Source organism: Pseudorasbora parva, chromosome 2, assembly GCF_024679245.1.
Source record: "Pseudorasbora parva isolate DD20220531a chromosome 2, ASM2467924v1, whole genome shotgun sequence".
NCBI lineage: Eukaryota > Metazoa > Chordata > Actinopteri > Cypriniformes > Gobionidae > Pseudorasbora > Pseudorasbora parva.
The window spans coordinates 38353644-38373962 of record NC_090173.1 but is presented as its reverse complement, the minus strand read 5'-3'; the positions used below and the strand labels follow the sequence as shown (position 1 = coordinate 38373962).

The following is a 20319-nucleotide window of genomic DNA, read 5'->3' as shown; positions in this document are numbered from 1 at the left end:
AACAGGAGTCTCTGAGGACACATTGGCTGCATCCAAAAACCTAGGCAGCTGACTCGTTGCCTCGCTGCCTTATCAGGCAATTACTTGTAAGGCAGCGTTTTGTGCATGAATGCACCTCACGAAACTGATTTCGGACAGACTTCTAAGGCAGTGTAACGGTTTAATGATCTACAGCAAAATAGAGAGAGCTTTGGTGAGAACTAAACACATATTATTTTTCAAGCTCAACTGTCACTGAATGGAAAGCACAGGATTGTGGGATACCAAAGGCAGCGAAGGATACATGTATGCTGACTTCAAAAATCGATCAGATGAAGGTATCTCAGGAGACAGAAAGTGAAGCAAACATTAGATTCGGACATTGCTTGATGCCTTCCTACCTTCAAATGTGCCCTCCGAAGCCAGCATTTTCCAAGTTTCGGACGCAGCCATTGTATCAGTCTGAACCCGGAACAAGATGACGGCCTTCGAGCTGGACATTTCTGAATGGTTTAACTTAATGTTACTTTGTTCTATCTTTATGTACAGGCAGGGTAATGTTAGTGTAGTGAGATACAAATGCGTCTTCAGCAGTTCAGATTTAGGAACATCAGAATGACTGCTGTGTTCATTATTACACCCAAGAACAGAACACTACAATCGCTTAGACGCCATTCTGCTCCAGCGTATCAACAATAGTGAACTATGATGATGACAGAGTTCGCTCAGGGCGGGTCTGTGTTGAAACACTGCTGTCACTCAACAGTTGTAGGAGGGGTGTCCGACCATGTGACGTCACACAGTCGAAAGGCTTGATGCGAGACAGAAGAAAACATATGAGGAGATTAATTTTTTATTTATTTTTATTTATTCATTTTATCATTATAGGATGGTTGTGTAAAGGCACTGCCAACACGCATTTCCATACAATCAGCTAGTAAAAGTGCATGTGCCATTATATGGCCCCTTTATTAAAACTTGAGTAAAACAAACCCTTATCAGTTTAATCTAAAGGTTACGTGCCAACGTGCCAATCTCTCATTCAGTCTGAAGATCCTTGTTCTTCAATATCCCTCAATTTGTTTCATTCACAAATGAGTTGCTTTGTCATTGAGTTTGTCCACAAAACTCAAAATATATACAAATTTGTTCATGACAAACTCCGTTGTCGTTTTTATTCTTCTGGCTAGTTGGTGGAACAAGGCCAAACAGTATAGTCTGTGGTTTGCAGCCTTTTATGTGGATCGTTGTGTTTGGATATTCTGAGTTTATTGGTTTGTCCTCAATTACTGGCCAGCTTGTTGACCTCAGCATCATGTTTATCATTGTTTAGACAAATACACAGTTTGATAGGCTCAAGTTCTGTATGATTGAGCATGCAACCCTTGCCCTATAAACACAAACATCCCTCTCTCTGAGGATAAGATGTTTTTCCCTAGGGAAGCATGTCCAGGCAGGCCGGGATTGGAGCCTGGGACTTGCCTTGCTGGGGTAGCTGATGGAGAGATAATTTGAGCGTAGGGTAACACAGCAGCAGCCTGAGGGCAGGGAGGACATCTCTGCCTGATCCTGTTATATTCCTCATTAGTTATCCATCAGAATTCATGCTTTAATTCTTAATGGAGCCATATTCTATCTATGCTTTTGCAGTGAGGCCTGCTGATAATGTTTTAAGGTTATTTTGCTTAAATGTACATCATTTAGTTTAAATGTAAATTTTCTATGTTTTCACAATTTTTTTAAAGAGAGACATGTCTTAAAGATACAGTAGCAAAAGAAAAGGAAAAAAAAAGCCCACATTAATGTTTGGAATTTACAATGTCCTGCTTGAAAAAAAACAGCACTCTAATAATACAGCACTCAAAATTGGACATCCAACATAGATTTTGAAAAGATGCAGATGTATTATACACTTCAAGAGAACAGAAATTAATACTTTTATTCTGCAAGGATGCATTCAACGATCAAATGTAAACTTAAAGACTTTTATAATGTAACAAAACATGTCAAATAAATGCTGTTCTTTTGAACTTTCTATTAATCAAATAATCCTAATAAAAAGTCCATCAGCGTTTCCACAAAAAAAAAAAAAAAATTAAGCAGCAAAACTGTTTTCTAAATATAATAATTAGAAATGATTCATAAAAAACATAGCATATTATATGATTTCTGAAGGATATTGTGACCTGAAGAATACTGAAGTCTTCACAGGAATACATTTAAAATATATTAAAACAGAAAACAGTATTTAAATTGCATATAATATTGTACATTGTAATAATATTCATTATATAACTGTTTTATTGTATTTTTGATTACATAAATGCAGCCTTGGTGAGCACAAGAGACTTTCAAAAAATATTAACCAACCCCAGTTTTTTGAATGGTCATGATGTCAAGCAAACAAAGGTCTTACATGACAATCTGCTGAATACTGAGTAGACGTTGATGTGTAAACGCAGGTGGTCATATAAGTGCTAATGGTTTGTGATGTCAATAGCATCATGATTTATGAATGACCCATTTTTGCAGCTTAGTTTCCATAAAGTCTGAGTGGACCGTTAAGGAGCTTTGCTTCGTGGACATGTCGACATAGTACAACATCAATCTCTATTATTTTTAAATACCAAAATCCAGCTTTCAGTGATATGGCCCCTTTAACAGATCTCAGTTTGTGACCTTTCTTTATCAGTAAATCATCTCTTCTTGATCTTCAGCTTGTTTTTTGTAATTGGGCATGCTGTGTTGTTTGTTATTTCAACCGCTAACATTCCACCATACCTCCATCTTCTCCAACTATCCTTTTTGCTACTTTGTTTTTCAAGATCAGTCTCTTCTTTAAGCTGTTGCCTTATTTGGTTATCTCTCAGCTGAAATCTATGAATACACATTTCTCTGCGTTTCTGTCTCCTTCCAGCCATCTCTCTCTTTCAGCTGTTTGTGTAGGTCTGACAGGAGTGTAGCTGAGAGGTCACAGGAGTTCCACAAACTAGTGAGCCACCTGCTTTATTACTTTATTACTGAAAATTATTATCATAAATATATCTTATTTCATGAAATTGTATTTCATTTCACTTAAATGTCACATGATCTTTCAAAAATCAGTTGTGAAAACAGTTGTGCTGCTTAAAATTGTTGTGGAGCCCATGGAATTTTTTCAGGATTCTTATTTAAAAAAGTTTATTTAAAACATTTATTTGAAATAGATACCTTGTGTAGCATTATACATGTCTTTACTGCCACTTTTGAAATGTATTCGTTTTTATCTGGCCCCCAAACTTTTAAACGATATTGTTCACTTGCATCGTATTCAAGAGGTAAAGAAACTATAAAAATAATTTTAGATTAATATGAAACCAACATAAATACAAAGAGTATGTTTTTAAGTGTCCTGTCCTTTATATTAGACCCTCTTGTCATTGACCCTGCAGTGAAAAGTGTGACTGCAAAACCTAAGAGACTCATAAGATTGTCAGCAAATAAAAATTGCCTGTCACAGAAGGACAGAGCAGAAAGTTCTGCCCACATCTGTAATCAGCATCTGCGTGACTTCTCTGCCAGTTCTGCTAACCTGAATCTCACATGGCAACATGAAAGGGCCTGCGGGACAATACACCTATCCCAGAAAACCCATTCACAGCACACAGAGACTGTATCTCTGCACAGTCCTCACAAACAACAGGAAAGAGTTCACAGATGGGTTGATAGTGAGAACCATGGTTTATATTCACAATAATGTCTGAAGCTTTGTGTGTGTTTATGTAAGAATGTGTGTTATTGGGACAGGAAACCAAAATGTTCTGTACATGAGAGAGAGAGAGAGAGAGAGAGAGAGAGAGAGAGAGAGAGAGAGAGAGAGAGAGAGAGAGAGAGAGAGAGAGAGAGAGAGAGAGAGAGAGAGAGAGAGAGATTTAGCCATTAGTATCATTGAGAGTTGCTATCTGTTTTAAATGAGCTGTTATCTGTTCCAAGCTGGGCTGGAAGCTCCTAGGGGGTATTCTGTTATGGTTGAGTGCCATCGTCTGGATGTTTTCGGAGGTCACTACTGGAATATTCCCAAGTCCCAGCTTTATTTTGGAATTACGGGTCCAGAATTTACACTTGGCAAGCAGCTAATGTGAGTAAATGGACATTGGCAAATAAAAAAAACTACCTGCCAGTTGGCGGAATACGTTATTAGGGACATAGTGCATTGTTTCGTTTGTAAGAATGACAACTGGATCCTCTCTGATTGCAGTGATGAAGATTTCATAAAATTCAAATTCATTTTAAATAATGGCAATAAGTTAAGCTTATTGTAGTGTTAGTGTAATAAGTCCTCTCCTCTCCTCTCCTCTCCTCTCCTCTCCTCTCCTCTCCTCTCCTCTCCTCTCCTCTCCTCTCCTCTCCTCTCCTCTCCTCTCCTCTCCTCTCCTCTCCTCTCCTCTCCTCTCCTCTCCTCTCCTCTCCTCTCCTCTCCTCTCCTCTCCTCTCCTCTCCTCTCCTCTCCTCTCCTCTCCTCTCCTCTCCTCTCCTCTCCTCTCCCACTGAGTTTTAGCCGATGGAGTCCACACATACAGTTGTACAGATGTGAACACACAGGGAAAAAACACGTCATCCCTGCAGTCCAACATTATAATTTACATCTGTTAATTACACAGGGTTGAGTGAACTAAAGGCAGACACAGAAAGTCAGTCCTGTGAGGGAGGGCCACTTCTGACCACAACAAGCCCCTCTCTCTGCAGCTCTCCACCAGCCAGAGAGAAAAGAGACAGACAGGAGAGTCTAATGGAGAGCAGAAGATGGCAAAAGAGAACTGGAAATTTGTTGTAAATTCAATTGAAAAGAGGGTAGACTTAATATCGCCAGATGTCAATTAACCTATGAATACTCCCAGAGATATAATTAGGGTAATTAGAGAGGAGAGGTCCTGACTCTCTGTGGTCATTAAAAATCCCAGGATGTCTTTCGGAAAAAGAGTAGGGGTGTAACCCCGGCATCCTGGCCAAATTTGCCCATTGGCCCCTGTCCATCATGGCCTCCTAATAATCCCCATAACCTGATTGGCTTCATCACTCGGTCTCCTCTCCACCAATCAGCTGTTGTGTGGTGAGCGTTCTGGCGCAAAATGGCTGCCGTCGCATCATCCAGGTGGATGCTGCAGATTGGTGGTGGTTTGAGGAGATTCCCCCCTTATGTAAAGCGCTTTGAGTGCCTAGAAAAGCGCTATATAAATCGAACGCATTATTATTATCATTATTATTAGGATGCTTTAATTATTATCTTTCATATACATAGATCTCTCATAAGTCACATTTGTACATTTATTTTTCACATAAATATGACCTCTGTGGTTGGAGCACACAGATTTCTTTATACATTCATTTACTGGTCGTTTCATGTTGTAGTTTGTTTCATGTCTGACCTGCATATAACTTGACAAAAACAGATCCTATCTGGAATATCCTTGACATCCTTATGGAATATCACAATACGCTTCTTGAATAATGTGGTACACGTCAAGCTATCCTTTCATACACAAGAAGCATGTTCAAACCCAGTTGTGCAGGGCTTAGTAACTATTATTTGAGGAGTTCTGTTTATAATCAGCTATCAGTTTGCACTTTTTGGTCCTGTGCTGCCTGTTGATTCGGTTTATATTAATAATAGCTGTTATTTATGTGCATGACCTATTTGTCAGCGTTATTCAGAATGGGATTTGACATTAGATTTCATAGATTTAAGTAGGGTATGTTAGTTGCACTGCATATACAAGCTGTTGTTGTTGTTGTTGTTGTTTTTTTTTTTTCTGTGGCCATTTGTTGGTCAAGTTGACTAGTTGGTTACTAAATGTCTATTAAAAAATGAGTTGTAACACACCTCTCTACTTGAATGCCAGTTTAAAATAGGGTTGTACTGATATATTACGATAGTTCTTTTCATTCAAATGTTATACTATTAAATATTAAAGATATACTATTACATTTATTTATTTTTTAAAGATTCACTATAGGCAAGTTTCCACTGAAGGTAATGTAAAAATAAAAACGGTAATGAGCATGAACAAATATACAAAATGTACTGATACTGCATTAAAAAGATGAGTATGAGTATAAAGATTAAGAAAGATGCGGCATATAAACTTCTTGATAACTATCCATCACCGCAATCAAGTTATTATTATAATTAACAAGACCTCAAACTATGCCCTACTGATAAATTATTTGGCTTGTGGTTACAGGAACATTTAATTTTGTGAGTTGTTGCTTAGTGCCCCATAACCCTCTGGATTGTGGAAACATTGATGGTTGCCAGGAGGCATGGTCTCCATGGCGATGGGGTGTGGTTGTTAAAGTAGCTGTACTGATGTGGAATTCAGCAATGCAGAAGGGAAACCACGCACACTGAAACACACCATTCACACAGGCATTAACATTCAAGCCAAAGAGGATGTATTTTTAGCGCAGAACAATTTCACAGCTGACTTAAAAGGGGTCAGTGTTGGAACAAATGCTGGTGAGGAGCATATCTTCAGGTATCTGACACATACGCAGCCCATCTAAAGCTCCTAAAAACGCTGTGCGCCTTTGATTGTTGCGTTAAGAGTACTCGTGTCGCTTGTGTGATTATTACATTTTATTTTTAGGAGTTGAAGCTCAAGTTTTTTTTTGGTTTTTTTTTTATGATGTTGAAACAGGTTGTGCTTAATATTTTTGTGGAAACCGTGATACTATATTTTCAGAACTCTTCAATCAAAAGAAAGTTAAAAAGAACAGCATTTATTTGAAATAGAAATATTTTATAACATTATAGAAGTTTTCCCTGTCATTTTTGGTACATTTAATGTGTCCTTGCTTGCTAGTCAAATCTTTTTGACTTTTGAGTGTGTGTGTCTGTGTGTGTGTACATGTGTTCATGTCGGCACATCTGCTCTGTGTTGGGTTTCTGCTCTAATCTCTCTGGTCTTCATGTAGAACAGGTGTGACGCCCCTTAGATTTCCTCTCATACACATAACTCAGATCCCATCATACACATGTATACCAGTTGTGTAATGATTGGACATTATTATCCTTGATAAAATAGTTAGTGTTTTTATTTTTTGTCTGGCTGTCATATATCTAGTGCAACCTTTCTCCCTATAGAAAGAAATGACCTATGGTGAATGCCTCAATGCTTATTTCTTGACATATTTATTGAGTGTTTGCTACGACTATCAAGAGGACGTTTTGTGAGTTATTAGCATCTAAAGGATTGTGGGATATAATAGACAGCAAAAGATACATCTGTCTACATCTAACAGACTAAATATAGTCATAATTTATTAATGGTACACTATGTAAAAAAAAATTAGTCAACAGAGCATCAGTCCTTCTTCCAAAAGGTTGTATTCATCCGCACAGTCAAAGCACAACCAAAACAATGATCTTACTTGCATACAGAATGTATACAGTTTTGTTTTCAAACCACTAGAGGGCCAAAAGCTAAATTCATAAGCGCATACTAGCATACTACTATCAAAAATAGCTAAATTAATATGCGAATTCAGCTACTGTAGTGTACCTTCACATACCAAAAAATGTGCAAAACATGTTTATGCACAATGTCAAAATTAAGATTGTGATTTATTTGACTTTTTTTTCCTTCTTCTGTGGAACATAAAATTGAGAAATGATCTTTTTCCATGTATTGGTAGTCAATAGTGTTGGGTAAGTAAGAAAAAAAAAAGTTATTAATTACTAGTTACATCTTCAATCGTGTAATTATATTACTGTACAAATTACTATCTCTAAAAAGTATTTAATTATTTATAACTAATTACTTTCTAAATCCCATTATCAACCTCACCTAGTTAAGCGATTTAAGGATAGACATGAAACAGCTCTAATATAAAAGTACATAAATCATTCTTATTAACTGACCAAAGTATACAAATGTGAAAAGGATATACATGTTGGAGTTTAAATTTGGATGTTAATTCCACTATTGTATAAATATATATAATTCTAGATTGTATTTTAGAATAAAGTCTAAAAAACATTATTTAGTTCAATTACATAAGGATTAAGTAAAATTAAATTACAGAAAAAAAATAGTCCTTTACTTTTTCACATAAACCCACACGACTGGTCAGTAGTTACCAAAATTCATCAAATATCTTTGTCCTTTTTTACAATCTTTTATTAGTTTGGATTGTGAATTGTTTTATTAGTTTGCATTAGTGAATAATGACAGAATCTTCATTTTTGGGCAAACCTTTAATGTATGTACATTATGTTTGCAATATGTGCCTGATGATCTTTGCATGCTAGAATCCTACAGTGTTTTTCCCCCCTCTCCAAACAACTTTTAAAGTTTTTTATTTTCTTGCTACATGTAACAGGTTTCAGATACAGCCTACTATATATATATATATATATATATATATATATATATATATATATATATATATATATATATATATATATATATATATATATATATATATATGTATATGTATGTAAACACTCAAATTTCAGAAAACTCATTGGGTTGTGCTGTAGTGCTGCCATCTGTTGTTGGTTTCATGTCACTACAACCCATTAGTTTTGATTCAGGTCTGCAGCCTATTGGTCAACAAAATTACCGAGGATTAAAGCTAAAATTAACCAGCTTAAAACAGAGTAGTTTTTTACACACATGCGCACACATGCGTACACATGCGTACGCACACACACACGCACACACACGTCTGTTTCACTATCTTTGTGGGGACTCTCCATAGGCGTAATGGTTTTTATACTGTACAAACTGTATTTTCTATCCCCCTACACTGCCCCTGCCCCTAAACCTACCCATCACAGGAAACATTCCGCATTTTTACTTAAAAAAAACTCATCCTGTATGATTTACAAGTGTTTTGAAAAGTGGGGACCGCTGGCTGGTCCCCACAATAAAGGTGATTTCAGGTTTTACTATTTTTATGGAGACATTTGGTCCCCACAATGTAATATAAACAAGGACACACACACATATACTCAGAAGGGGCAGATTAAACTTGGTCTAGATTGTGTTCTTATATCTGCTTTTCGCCCCATGCTCACTGAGGCCCCAATATTAGAACATTTTATACAAAGTGTTTTTTTTCTGCTGTTTTAATTTATTTTAGCTTTGCACCCTCATGCATATTTGTTGTGTGCGAATATGGACTGTTTCTTATGTGACCAGCAAGGGACAGACTACATCTTTTTTATAGGTGCTTGAATAAATCTGCATGTGCTTTTACTAAGATACTGATGCATATCCTCCTGGGACCCAGTAATAGACTTTTGTCCACTGTAGTGGACATTATATTTTAGTGAGTTTCTGTGACATCACACACGTCACAGTTTTGAGTCAGGATGTCCTTTATAGAGCACATTCAGGGCTTTGCAAAGATACCAAATGTTTGGAGGTGTCACCAGGACAACAACAACTTCTTGGTCTTTAAAAATGGCTGACATTAATGTTTAGCACTCTTATGGAAATATGATCATATTTTGTAATTATAATTTAAATCTGATTAATTTTCTAATTGTTTGTTATAAATCAACATCTCAGGAAAATGCTATGGGGTTTCTAAACTAAATATGACTCTTTGTTACAAAACAGGGCATTGATTTCATAAATGTCCACTGTAGAGGACACCGGGACTTAAATCATGTTTATCAGGCATTTTGGAGACACAACAAGTAAATAGAAAAATAAATTACATAACAATATTCCTATGAAATATTACATATTATTTTGAAAATGTCGCCAATTATTACTCCCCTTATTAGACTTCTTTTTTTCATTACATGTTGCACCAAGAACACAATAATATGCAAATTAGATGCAATATATCGATACATTGTATTGAATGGGAAAATCCAAGTATGGTCATTTTACCCACATATTGCATAAAGTAAGATGGTATGTCAAAGCATTCAGTTATATCTTTTATAACATAGCTCAGAATCATCTTTAAAAAAAGTTTGTTTTAAAAAAATCCTGAAACTTAAAAATGTATTCGTGAATTAAAAATAAATCCCATTGTTTTTGCCTATACATGCAATATCATTTCATTAAAAAAATTTAACAACTGAGTCCTGGTGTCAACTACAGAGGACATATCATAAAATATGAATATAATATAATTTTCCAAAAAAATAATCTGTCCATTTGTTTCTTATGCTCTAAACAATCCAATGACATGAAAAAATACAAAATTCAAAAAACTTTTTTTTTCTGGGTCCCAGGAGGATATGATATTTATAAGATTATATGGTTGGTTGCATTTTATTTTTTTGCATTAAGCATTATTTTTGAGGGCTCTGTCAGAACAGATGTGTGACCCATCAGTTAAGTATTTGTTCCATAAGCATGTGTTAATAGACGAATCGGGCGTGTTTGTGTGTGTGAGGATAAGGGAGATTTATATCAGAGGTTGTGCAGATCTAACATCTGCTCACATGGCTATCACCGCTTTAGTCTAGTCAATCATGAGGGTTCTATAGTGCTGTTTGGGTTTATTTTCCTTTAGATAACAAAACTCAGAAGAAAAACATGTGTTTTTCTCTATTTTATTGCTATTTGTATATTACTGGATATTTATTTTCTGACATTGAATGCTTATTTCCACTTGTTTTAGGATATAGATAATCATATAGCACTAATTTAAATTGGAGTGAGTTGCTGTGTGCATGTAACACTATTTTGTTTATTTTTGGTACTGGTCGTAACAATAATTATTGACATCATTAGGTGAGATTAAACAGAGACTCTATATTGTCAACAACAGTCTTGTTTTCCCCCCTATTTTTTATTTCCTCTTAGGAATGTTAACCTTACATTTCAGTCACACTTGTGATCCTTTGCATCACAACAGACCAAAGACATACACATGTGTATTTTTTTTATGATGAATGTACTTTTTATTTAGTTTCAATAATATTAATTCTTTAATATTTTGTATTTTGAGGAGATTTCATAGTACAATATTCTGTATTACCTTCAATTAATACACTGTTAAATCTGTAGTCGGTATCTCTTTCGGATTAAAAAAAACTTAACCAGACAGTGTTTAAAATCTCCTTACCTTAGCCACAATTCACTACGGTAAGCTTGTAAAATGTGTTATATTTTGAGTGGTACTGGTGGATTTCTGGTGGAAATTTGAGCATGTATTTGCGTCATTACATCATTTTTGTATACATAAAGAAGGAGCCCGGCTAGGCTATCGCATGTGAGGATGTTGCAGGTGTTGGATCATTTATAGCCTTTTCTCATAGTCGGGAATAATTAAACCTATAAATTTGATGGCGGATTGTAATCCAGAAAGGTCCAAACGACATCAGTGACAGCCAGAGATCCACCCGTAGTCAAAAGATTAGACTGTAGAAACTGTAATCTACAGGGAACGCTTATACACACTAAATACAAATAGTCACGCAATGCTAAGACTGTTAACATTTAACAATTTGAGAACAAAGTATAACAATAATAATTATTTGCACTGTTTGATGTGATATGAGCTGAGCAAATTTAAATTTAATCACCATTGGTAGTGAAATTTATTGTTATGCTTTTTTTAATCCGAACAAAAGTGGCAGACTTGTTACTTGTTCAGATAATTTATTTCCCTGTTGAAATTCTTATTTTGATTGAACTTCCAAGACGTAGAATCTGCGATTCCGAAGTACAGTATCTACACTGGTGCGATGAATGAATGGCAGCCACATAAATTTGTCCAAACATTTGATTTATCCTCGCCGAGGAGCCGTGACGATGCACAACACCCGTAAAGAAGATCATTCTGCAAACAACTGCATTGCAGGTTTCAGATAGAGATGAAAAAAAAAGCGCAAAATTACGGACTGCAGCTTTAAAAATAAAACAAATGTATTTAAAATCTAATGCATGGAACGCAGATAAGTGTCATCTGGTATGTATGTGTAATAATAATAAACATTTATGTAGCAACTAAATGTCTTTATAGCCATATATATATATATAATTTATATATTGCTATATGAGTGTATTCCCTTGTTGGTTACAAGAGTATTTTTAGACATAATTACTTACTTTTTCAGGCATAATTAGGTTTTGGATTAGGCATTTACTTCATCATTCTGATATAAAGGTGCACTACGCAACTTTTCGTCCACTGGAGGGCGACCATTCAATGCAAAGGCGTAGTTTGATGACGCCAAGTTTGAACGCAGTGTCATCCAGTTCTGTAGGTGGCGCTGTCACAAAAAACGAGGGTCCTAGAATTGCGGTCCTGAAACTGGGGTCTTGAAACTGCAGCCTCCGGTTGTGCAGGAATATACTACTGAGGACATGTAGTCTTCACCTCACAGCTGGTGGAAAATAGGACACAGGCAGAAATCCTGTTCATGGATGCGGTTATTAACGTTACTGTAGTGTGAAGCAGAGCAGGACCGAGTGTTGTGGAGCTGAGCTTGGCCACTAGAGCGATTGTTAAACAAATACCCGCCTCACGAACACCGGGACTTTTATTATGACGGGACAGGACATGACACAGTCGCCGGGCGTGCACACTTTTTCGCTTCTCCGGTAAAGGTAACGCAGCTCTGTTTATCATTTTAGATACATTTAAGTGTGTTTAAAATGATGTTATGACGTTCCTCTGTGCGTTCGCTCGGCGCTGCTGTGACTTGTTCACACTACTAAGAGAAAAGCGCTTCTGCAGAATAAAACCGAGGGTAACGCTGATATGACACGATTGACAGGCGACTCCCTCAAACGCTATGCTGACACGTCCCGGTCCTTAGTTAAAATAGCAATTTTCTCACAAATTACAAATAGTTGGAAACATTTGGGATATTGTAAGTACCCAACTGAACAAAATATATAACACTGGCCTAGTGGTTTTTGGATATTTTACTGCAAAAACACTACATAGTGCACCTTTAAGATTAACCCCCCCAAAAAATTGCACTGCATTTTCATATTCCCCATTCCTTTCCTATAGAAGATGTTTCCTTCTGGGAAATAACATTTTCTTCTGGAATTTCTGACATACAAATGAATGTGGATTGCATAGCTCAGATTATTTCATATGGGAAAAGTTCTTTATTATCTTTCAATCACAGACATTTGTGTCTTAATATCTGGCTACAGAGTGAGATCTCTTCTTTTTTCTTTGGGAATTTGTGGTTATTGTTCTGTTTAGTTCATACAGGGGTTAGGCAAACGAGGATGAGCTTCAGATTAGACTGCAGGAAGTCTTGATTCATATTTAATTACTAGATTAATTACTTATGTGTCTTCATCCCTACACACCCCAGGCATGTGTGTGTTTCCTCTATTAAAGCTTTCAGTGCATACTGTTTTATAATAACAAAAAGGATATTTAAAATCATATACGTATCTTTTGTGCATTTAAATATGTGGCACTGGCATATTCACAGTGACTTGACTTAATCTTCAGCCTATTCATGACACCTCCACCTGATGTGAAACCGTTTGTGTTGTGTTTCATGTATTGTGTACGTGTTATGGCTGTATGTTGCCATGCTGGTACACGTTTAACAGTGCGGCAGGTGAAACCAGTCCTTCCTCATTTGTAACGGATCTCAGGTGTGTGTGTGTTTAGTGGAGTTGAACGAGAGGGAAATGTCTCACCGATGGCCAGCTGCCTGCCCCTCTTGCGCACACACTGGAGGCCTGCCTGTTGGGTGAGATTTTCCACAGATGTGTGTGTGTCTTAGTGTCATTATGTGACCTGATAGATGATATGTTACTGTGCATGTCTTGTATTGTGTTGTGTGTGTGTGTGTGTGTGTGTGTGTGTGTGTGTGTGTGTGTGTGTGTGTGTGTGTTGTTTTATAGCAGCTGTTTTAGTCTGGGCTCAGAGAACAGCTGCATTGAGGTGTCTAGAACCCTCTGTTTTTGTCTGCCATACTGTGTTTTCTCTCAGTTTTTTTTCTCATAGTGGTCATTCCTCCAATTTTTTTTTTTTTTAGTTAGAAGGAACATACTTTTTTTGTGTGTGTTTTTACCTTTTTAGACTTTTTTTGGGCTTACTGTGTTTGTTAGCAGAGCTATTATTTTGCTCTTTCTCTGAGGGGACTTTTAGAGAGCAGGGGATTTTGCAGTGCTCTGTTGATGTTTCGAACACAAACACACACAGTCGAATGGTCTTTCAGAGCTGCTGGGGGCTTCACCGGGTTTGAGCAGAGCTACATGTTGTTGGACTTCATAGCCTTTTTTTAAGTACTCTCTTAGACTTCAGATTTGTGTGATGGAACAAAGGATTGAGTGAAAAAAGATGAAATGAAACTGAACGATTAGATAATACAGAAATCTGAGAGTTCTGATGGGGAAAATGGTAAAAGTTTTGTGTGCCAGACCGTGATGAGTGCTGATAGGAGAGACTGCAGAGATGACACTGATAAAGAAAGAGAAGAAGCCCAAGGAATATAGACAGCAAGAAGAAAATCAAGCCTTATTAAATCGCACTACATGTTATGTTTAATGACATATTGAAAATATTTTGTTTAACCGTTATATGATATTTGGTCATTTTCGACTGATTTCTTAATTTCCCCTTTCAATCCAAGTGATTTAAAACGTAGTGACCTTTTTGAGATATGCAATCTGAACAAAAAAGCAAAGAAATATACTTAATTTGATGGGTTAAGCAAGAATAAGAAATTACAACTGTTATTTTTTTTTAAAAGCTTAGGAAACAGGCTTTAGTTACATTTCAGCCAGGAAAATTATACTATGAAAATGAGTAGCCATTAGTATTAGAGAGAGGGACATAATCCTAGCTTCTGATTGGACAGAAATATGTCCAGTGCTGGATGAGACCATCAAGATTTACAGTGAGTTTTCCTGAAGAAAAACAATGTGCAAAAAGTGATTGTTGGATTTTATGGCTTTATTTTATTAAATAATCATTTGGATTTGTATGGGGCATAAAAAAAAGAGTAGATATAAACGTAAGTGTGTGAGTGAGAAAGAATACCTGGTAAGCAGCAAACAGTTACGGACAGGAAGGAGTGATAAAGAGCAAGATAACTGAATGAGAGAGAGAGAGAGAGAGAGAGAGAGAGAGAGAGAGAGAGAGAGAGAGAGAGAGAGAGAGAGAGAGAGAGAGAGAGAGAGAGAGAGAGAGAGAGAGAGAGAGAGAGACTTTTAAACCTCTTTTAATTACAAACATTATAAAACAATTACATTAGACCCCCCCCCCCCCCCCAAAAAAAAAAAAAAAACATTTACCAAAAAGTATACCTACATATACATAAAAATCTATGTAAGCATATAAAACATTTTTCATTTATAACGATACAACATAACCACTCAATAACTTCAAAATACCTTCAGTACCCCAAAAAGAGAAAAACCAGTCGGAATTATTTATTCATAAAATGTGTACTCCAAAATTAACCTACTTTTTACCAAAACTTTGAACATATGTAAGGGATCAATTCCTCCACTGAGAAGCATTTTATTCTTCCTTGTCAGCCAAATTTAGGTCCAAACACAAAAAGACCATTTGTAAAGGGAAAACCAAATCTATTAATCAATTCTCCCAACACACGAGAATGCCATTTAGTCTTAAACAACCAATAAAAATATGACATACTGTTTCTGAAACCCCACAAAAAGGACACTCTTCCCTTTGCAAAGGATTAAAACGTGTCTTATATTTATTTGTTGCTATTATCCAATGTGAGATTTGCCATTGTAGATCTCCATTCCTTTTTAGAGAGAGAGAGAGAGAGAGAGAGAGAGAGAGAGAGAGAGAGAGAGAGAGAGAGAGAGAGAGAGAGAGAGAGAGAGAGAGAGAGAGAGAGAGAGCGCAAGCAAAAGGAAAGCAGGAGGGCCAGCCCACTCATGGTGACAGAGAGCTGGAGTTTAGAGTTAGTCAGGAGACGACAGAGTGGAGAGAGAAAGAGAGAGAGAGAGAGAGCAAGAGAGAGAGACGGAGGGGAGCTGAATAGTTTAGAAAGTGAAGGAATTGAGGAAAAAAGACTGAAGCAGAGTAAGAGGGGGAAAACTGATACGTATAAACTTGGATTTAATACATTTTTCCTTATAGCAGCCGGCTTCCCTGGATTTACATCTTGCCAGCAGTGCCACGTGCTCGCCACACACGCGCGCACACACACACACACACACATTTCAGGGACTGCCAGACAGAGGTATGTGGCTGCATCCTGGTTTCCTCTCATCTCTGGATATGCCTCTGTGGTTGTAACACTCGTCTGCGTGCGTGAGCATGGGAGGTGCGGCGCTCATCAATGTGATATGGAACCATCGGTTTAATTCCAGAATCCTTTAAGAAAATTCACCAGCATGGATTAACAAAATATGAGGCGATTTGGGCATGTTCAACAGAAGCCACATCTGGAATTTCTCCTCTCTTTGGAAGAGGATGGAAACATCTTTAACTTGACTTGTAGTTTTTAACCTTTCCTGGTTGTCCAGTTCTTCATTTTTTTTTTCTTCCACATCTAAAGGTCCTAATTGTTCTTTTGTGAATGTGACTCGTCCTTTCGTGAGCCCTTGCACACTCCCATGGGTGTTTATGTGTGATGTGGTCAGAGGGTCAGGTGCCGTTGGTGATGCCTGCTGTGTGCCCGCGTGTAGAGGGTATGGAGTGGTGTTTTCAGGATGCGGTGGGGGTGGACTGCAGCTCTCCAGAACCTCGCTGTATCTGGGTGGCGGTTTTACACGGGGATACACCACAAATAAATATTTCGAAAAAGGATTCTGAAAGCACAAATGGCATCAGTGCCAGAAGAGCACTGCTGAGACGCTCACAGACCTGCAGGGTAAGCTGTTTATGTATGTATGTATGTATAGAAAATGTTAAAAAAGAGACATAGCCCGATGTAGTTGTTAAAGGACTTTTGAAAAACTTCTAGAAAAGAAATTGACCAGGAATTTGAGCAAACGTGACAGTGAACGTATCAAAAACGGATGTTAAATGGACAATTTAACAGCAAATTAAAGCTATTTTTAAGTATTTAAATTATGTTTTTTTAATAAGGTTTTTTTGGGGGGGGGGTCATAAAGGTAAAAAAAGGTATATTTCTGACACAGTTTCTTACTTGTGTTTACATCATATTTGAGACTTTTAACCACCGATATAGTATAGTTTGAGGTCAGATACACTAACTAGAAAGTAAAGTCACCAGATAAGGGGTTATAAAGACCCTTCGGGTGTGTGTGTGTGTGTTAAACTGAGTGGTTTTGCTTCAAGCACCTAGATTATAGGATATAGTTAGGGAATGTCTTGGTCTGTTGGTTATATGGGATTCTATTTGTGTCTGTAATTGTTCTGCCATATGATCACACATTTTAAGATATTTGTACATACAAACTTGACATATTCTCTGGAATGCCAGGATGGAATAGTGTGGAAAAGGATGGGATATTCTTCAGAATTAAACATACAGACAGCTGTCGGCCAGACACACTAGGAGACAGTATCCCAAACTAAACTCAACCGCTTTCAAATATGTGTGGTTGGGCCAGTCAGTTGGATTAACTACTCCAAATCCTCCTAAAAAAGCAAACTGTGCATCACCATGTTTGAACAACTATCATAATCCATTCAGAGGTGAAGCCTTCCATTCATTCCCATTGAAAAAAAGTCAAATGTCTCTGGAACAACGTGATCTGATCTGTTAATGAAGGCGAGGAGCCATATTGTTTCAATTAGACCCGCCTGTATTTAAATGAAGCTGCCGGGTTTCATTCAGATTTACTGTACGACTTAATGCTCCATTTTTCTTTGTTCAGTGTTCATCTGTGAGTTTCTTTTGGGTTATTAGGCTGAAACAGGAGGTTGCCATGTGGTGGGTGTCCTTTGGCAAGGCTGTGTTAAAATACACACGCTCTGGAGGTGCATTGCAGGGTTGCTGAACATTTTGTCAGGATGATACACAGCACATTTTGTGTGAATCAGACCAATGACCTAGGACAAAAATAGAAAAGAAAAGAAATTTCAAAATGGTGGACACTAGAGCATGTTACCGGTAGAAGGTCTAAACAGTAATAATTAATGTGTAAACTTTCTTGTTATAGAGCAGCGTGGGTCGATTGGCATCAAATTATATACAATCTGTTATATAAAATTATATAACAATCCTCGTTATAACAATCTGCATATGCACACCAATTTTTATAATGATCAACTATTCGCATTTAAAATAATTGACTTCTGAATTTATTTTTTATTTTTTTCGATTTATCTAATGAGTATGTTAGAATTTGTAGAAAAGAAACGCCACACAAAATTTTAATTTCCTCGATCAAACAGTCGCAGAGTAATAAGTTTTTTTTTTTTTGGTTATAGTGCCCCCTATAGGTAGAATTTGAACTCAATTGACTAAATAATTAGCCTGACAAGCCAGACCCACATCAAGAGGTTGGGTCTGGAAACTCACCATAGACAGGGCTCTGTCCGAGGGGCGGGATAAACGGTTGTCTTTCAAACTCCCTCTGCACGCGATAGGATAGCGCTACACCAACCAGAGCAACGAAGGTGAAGCAGAGCTAGTTGGCAGATTAAACTTTCGGCGTAACCGGTAGGCTAAACTCAGAACACATCTTCCCTTTTTAAGAATGACTTCAGTGCCGTTCTTTGTTCTTTTCTCAGAGGAAAGCTCAACTCCAAGTCTTCCAGAGTCGCGGTCAAAGCTGATTCGAAAGACCGCCATTCTCCAGTTTCTGTGTTTACTAGAAGCACGCAAGCACAACTCGGCCGTCATTATGTTAAGCCCCGCCCATCGACTCTATACACGATGTGATTGGCCCGACCAGAATTTGGCGTTTACAGCTCAGAAGGGTATTGAGAGTTGCTAGACGACACTCGCGGGCAGATTAGATTTGCTGCCGCTAGGGTGCGTCTAGATTTCTAGGCTACTAAATAATAAGAATGTCAGTGCAAATGCTTGAACTCCTTATAAGTAAGTAGTCAGTTAGCAGACAAAACCCTAAGTGACATAGACTTAAGGACAATCCCCCTGGATTCACCTGGGTTTAGATGACTTGCTCGAGGGCACAATGGTGAAAGCTAATGTATCAGTTTTTGACCTACAACCTTTTAGTCACCAGTTCAAATATTTAACACTTTGCCAACCGTGTAAAATTAGCTGAATCTAAGCAGTGTTGTTATCGTTAACTAGAAGTGTTATTTTATGAAATAAAAGTTGAAATGAAATAAAATAAATTTTTGATTAAAAATTGTAAACAAAAAAAAAATCCATGCTCTTGATATGCATCACAGAATTTCATACCCTGTTGGATACAAGTACACCCATTCATATTCCCCGCAGTTCTGTTTATTTATTTATTTTACTCCTGGATTCAAACATTGCTGTAAAGGTGGAAAACCCTGTTTAACGGAGTTCCAGCGGAACTGAAAGAGCTGACAGACAGGTTTATACACACATACATACACCTCTTCTCAGTCATTTGTGTGTGTTGCAGTCATAGGGCAGGGTGTCAGGGATTAAACACTCAACATTAATTACGCTCAACTTTTCAGCAGGATCACCCACTCAGCTGTTTGGAGTGTATTGTTTCTGGCGACTGTCTGTGAGTGTGTGTACATAAGCATAGCCTGCCAATAGAGGACTCGAGACATAATAAAACACTCATCAAATTAGGTATTTGAGGACATTTAGCTATATACATTACATTCATAAGTCAATGTCCATATTATGTTTCCAATTATTTCCCTGATTTATGACCATATTACCCTGAATCAACAATAGAAGCACGTCGCCATTAAAGAAAAATGTGTCGGGTGTGTGTTAACCCATCATCAGCTGGCCATAAACTATGACCTCAGCCTAACTTCTAGCCTGAATGAATGTTGGATACATTTCTAATACACAACAGTGGTATGGTTTTAACAGGTGAAGCAGGTAGTTTTGATATTTTAATTTATGAGTTTATCTGATGTTTGGTTGTGTAGACGCGGCAAAAAAAATATTGTTGTATCCCAACAATTGTTTTTTCCATTTAAAAATATCATATGATCAGATACATTTACTTGATATATAAAATTGTCTAAGATATTAGTAACTGACTTAAGAAAATATTGTATATCCGAATTTTACAGTATGTATAGTACAAAATGTTTAAAAAATGCTCAATGGTCTGGAAAAAATAACTAAATTAAAGATATATTCCTTAAAAATTAAGGTATTATTATTTTAAATTGACCTAATATCTTAAATTGTGTTGCTTCTCAAGTACATCACATTTTTACTGAGAAATGAGACAAAACTATATTTCAAAATCATTTCAAAGACGTCATTGGATCTTTGTGAATCTGACTTGCAACATGTCAGTGAACTTCTCAAAAGCT

At 37.0% G+C, this 20319-nt stretch overlaps 1 protein-coding gene across 6 annotated transcripts in view; it reads left to right on the top strand.

Moving 5' to 3' along the window:
- The window catches only part of arhgap23a (Rho GTPase activating protein 23a), an 80268-nt gene that overhangs the window by 23949 nt on the left and 36000 nt on the right, over positions 1-20319 (top strand). For 3 of the 6 annotated variants that reach the window (XM_067419267.1, XM_067419283.1, XM_067419257.1), the window contains exon 1: positions 15894-16768. The exons of 2 other annotated variants lie outside the window; for them this stretch is intronic. In XM_067419267.1, coding sequence (XP_067275368.1) covers positions 16529-16768 — 240 coding nt within the window. In that variant the 5' untranslated portion in view covers positions 15894-16528. Of the gene's footprint in view, positions 1-2896; positions 2972-15893; positions 16769-20319 lie in introns of those variants that run through there. One more of the 6 variants, XM_067419274.1, reaches the window with a different exon arrangement.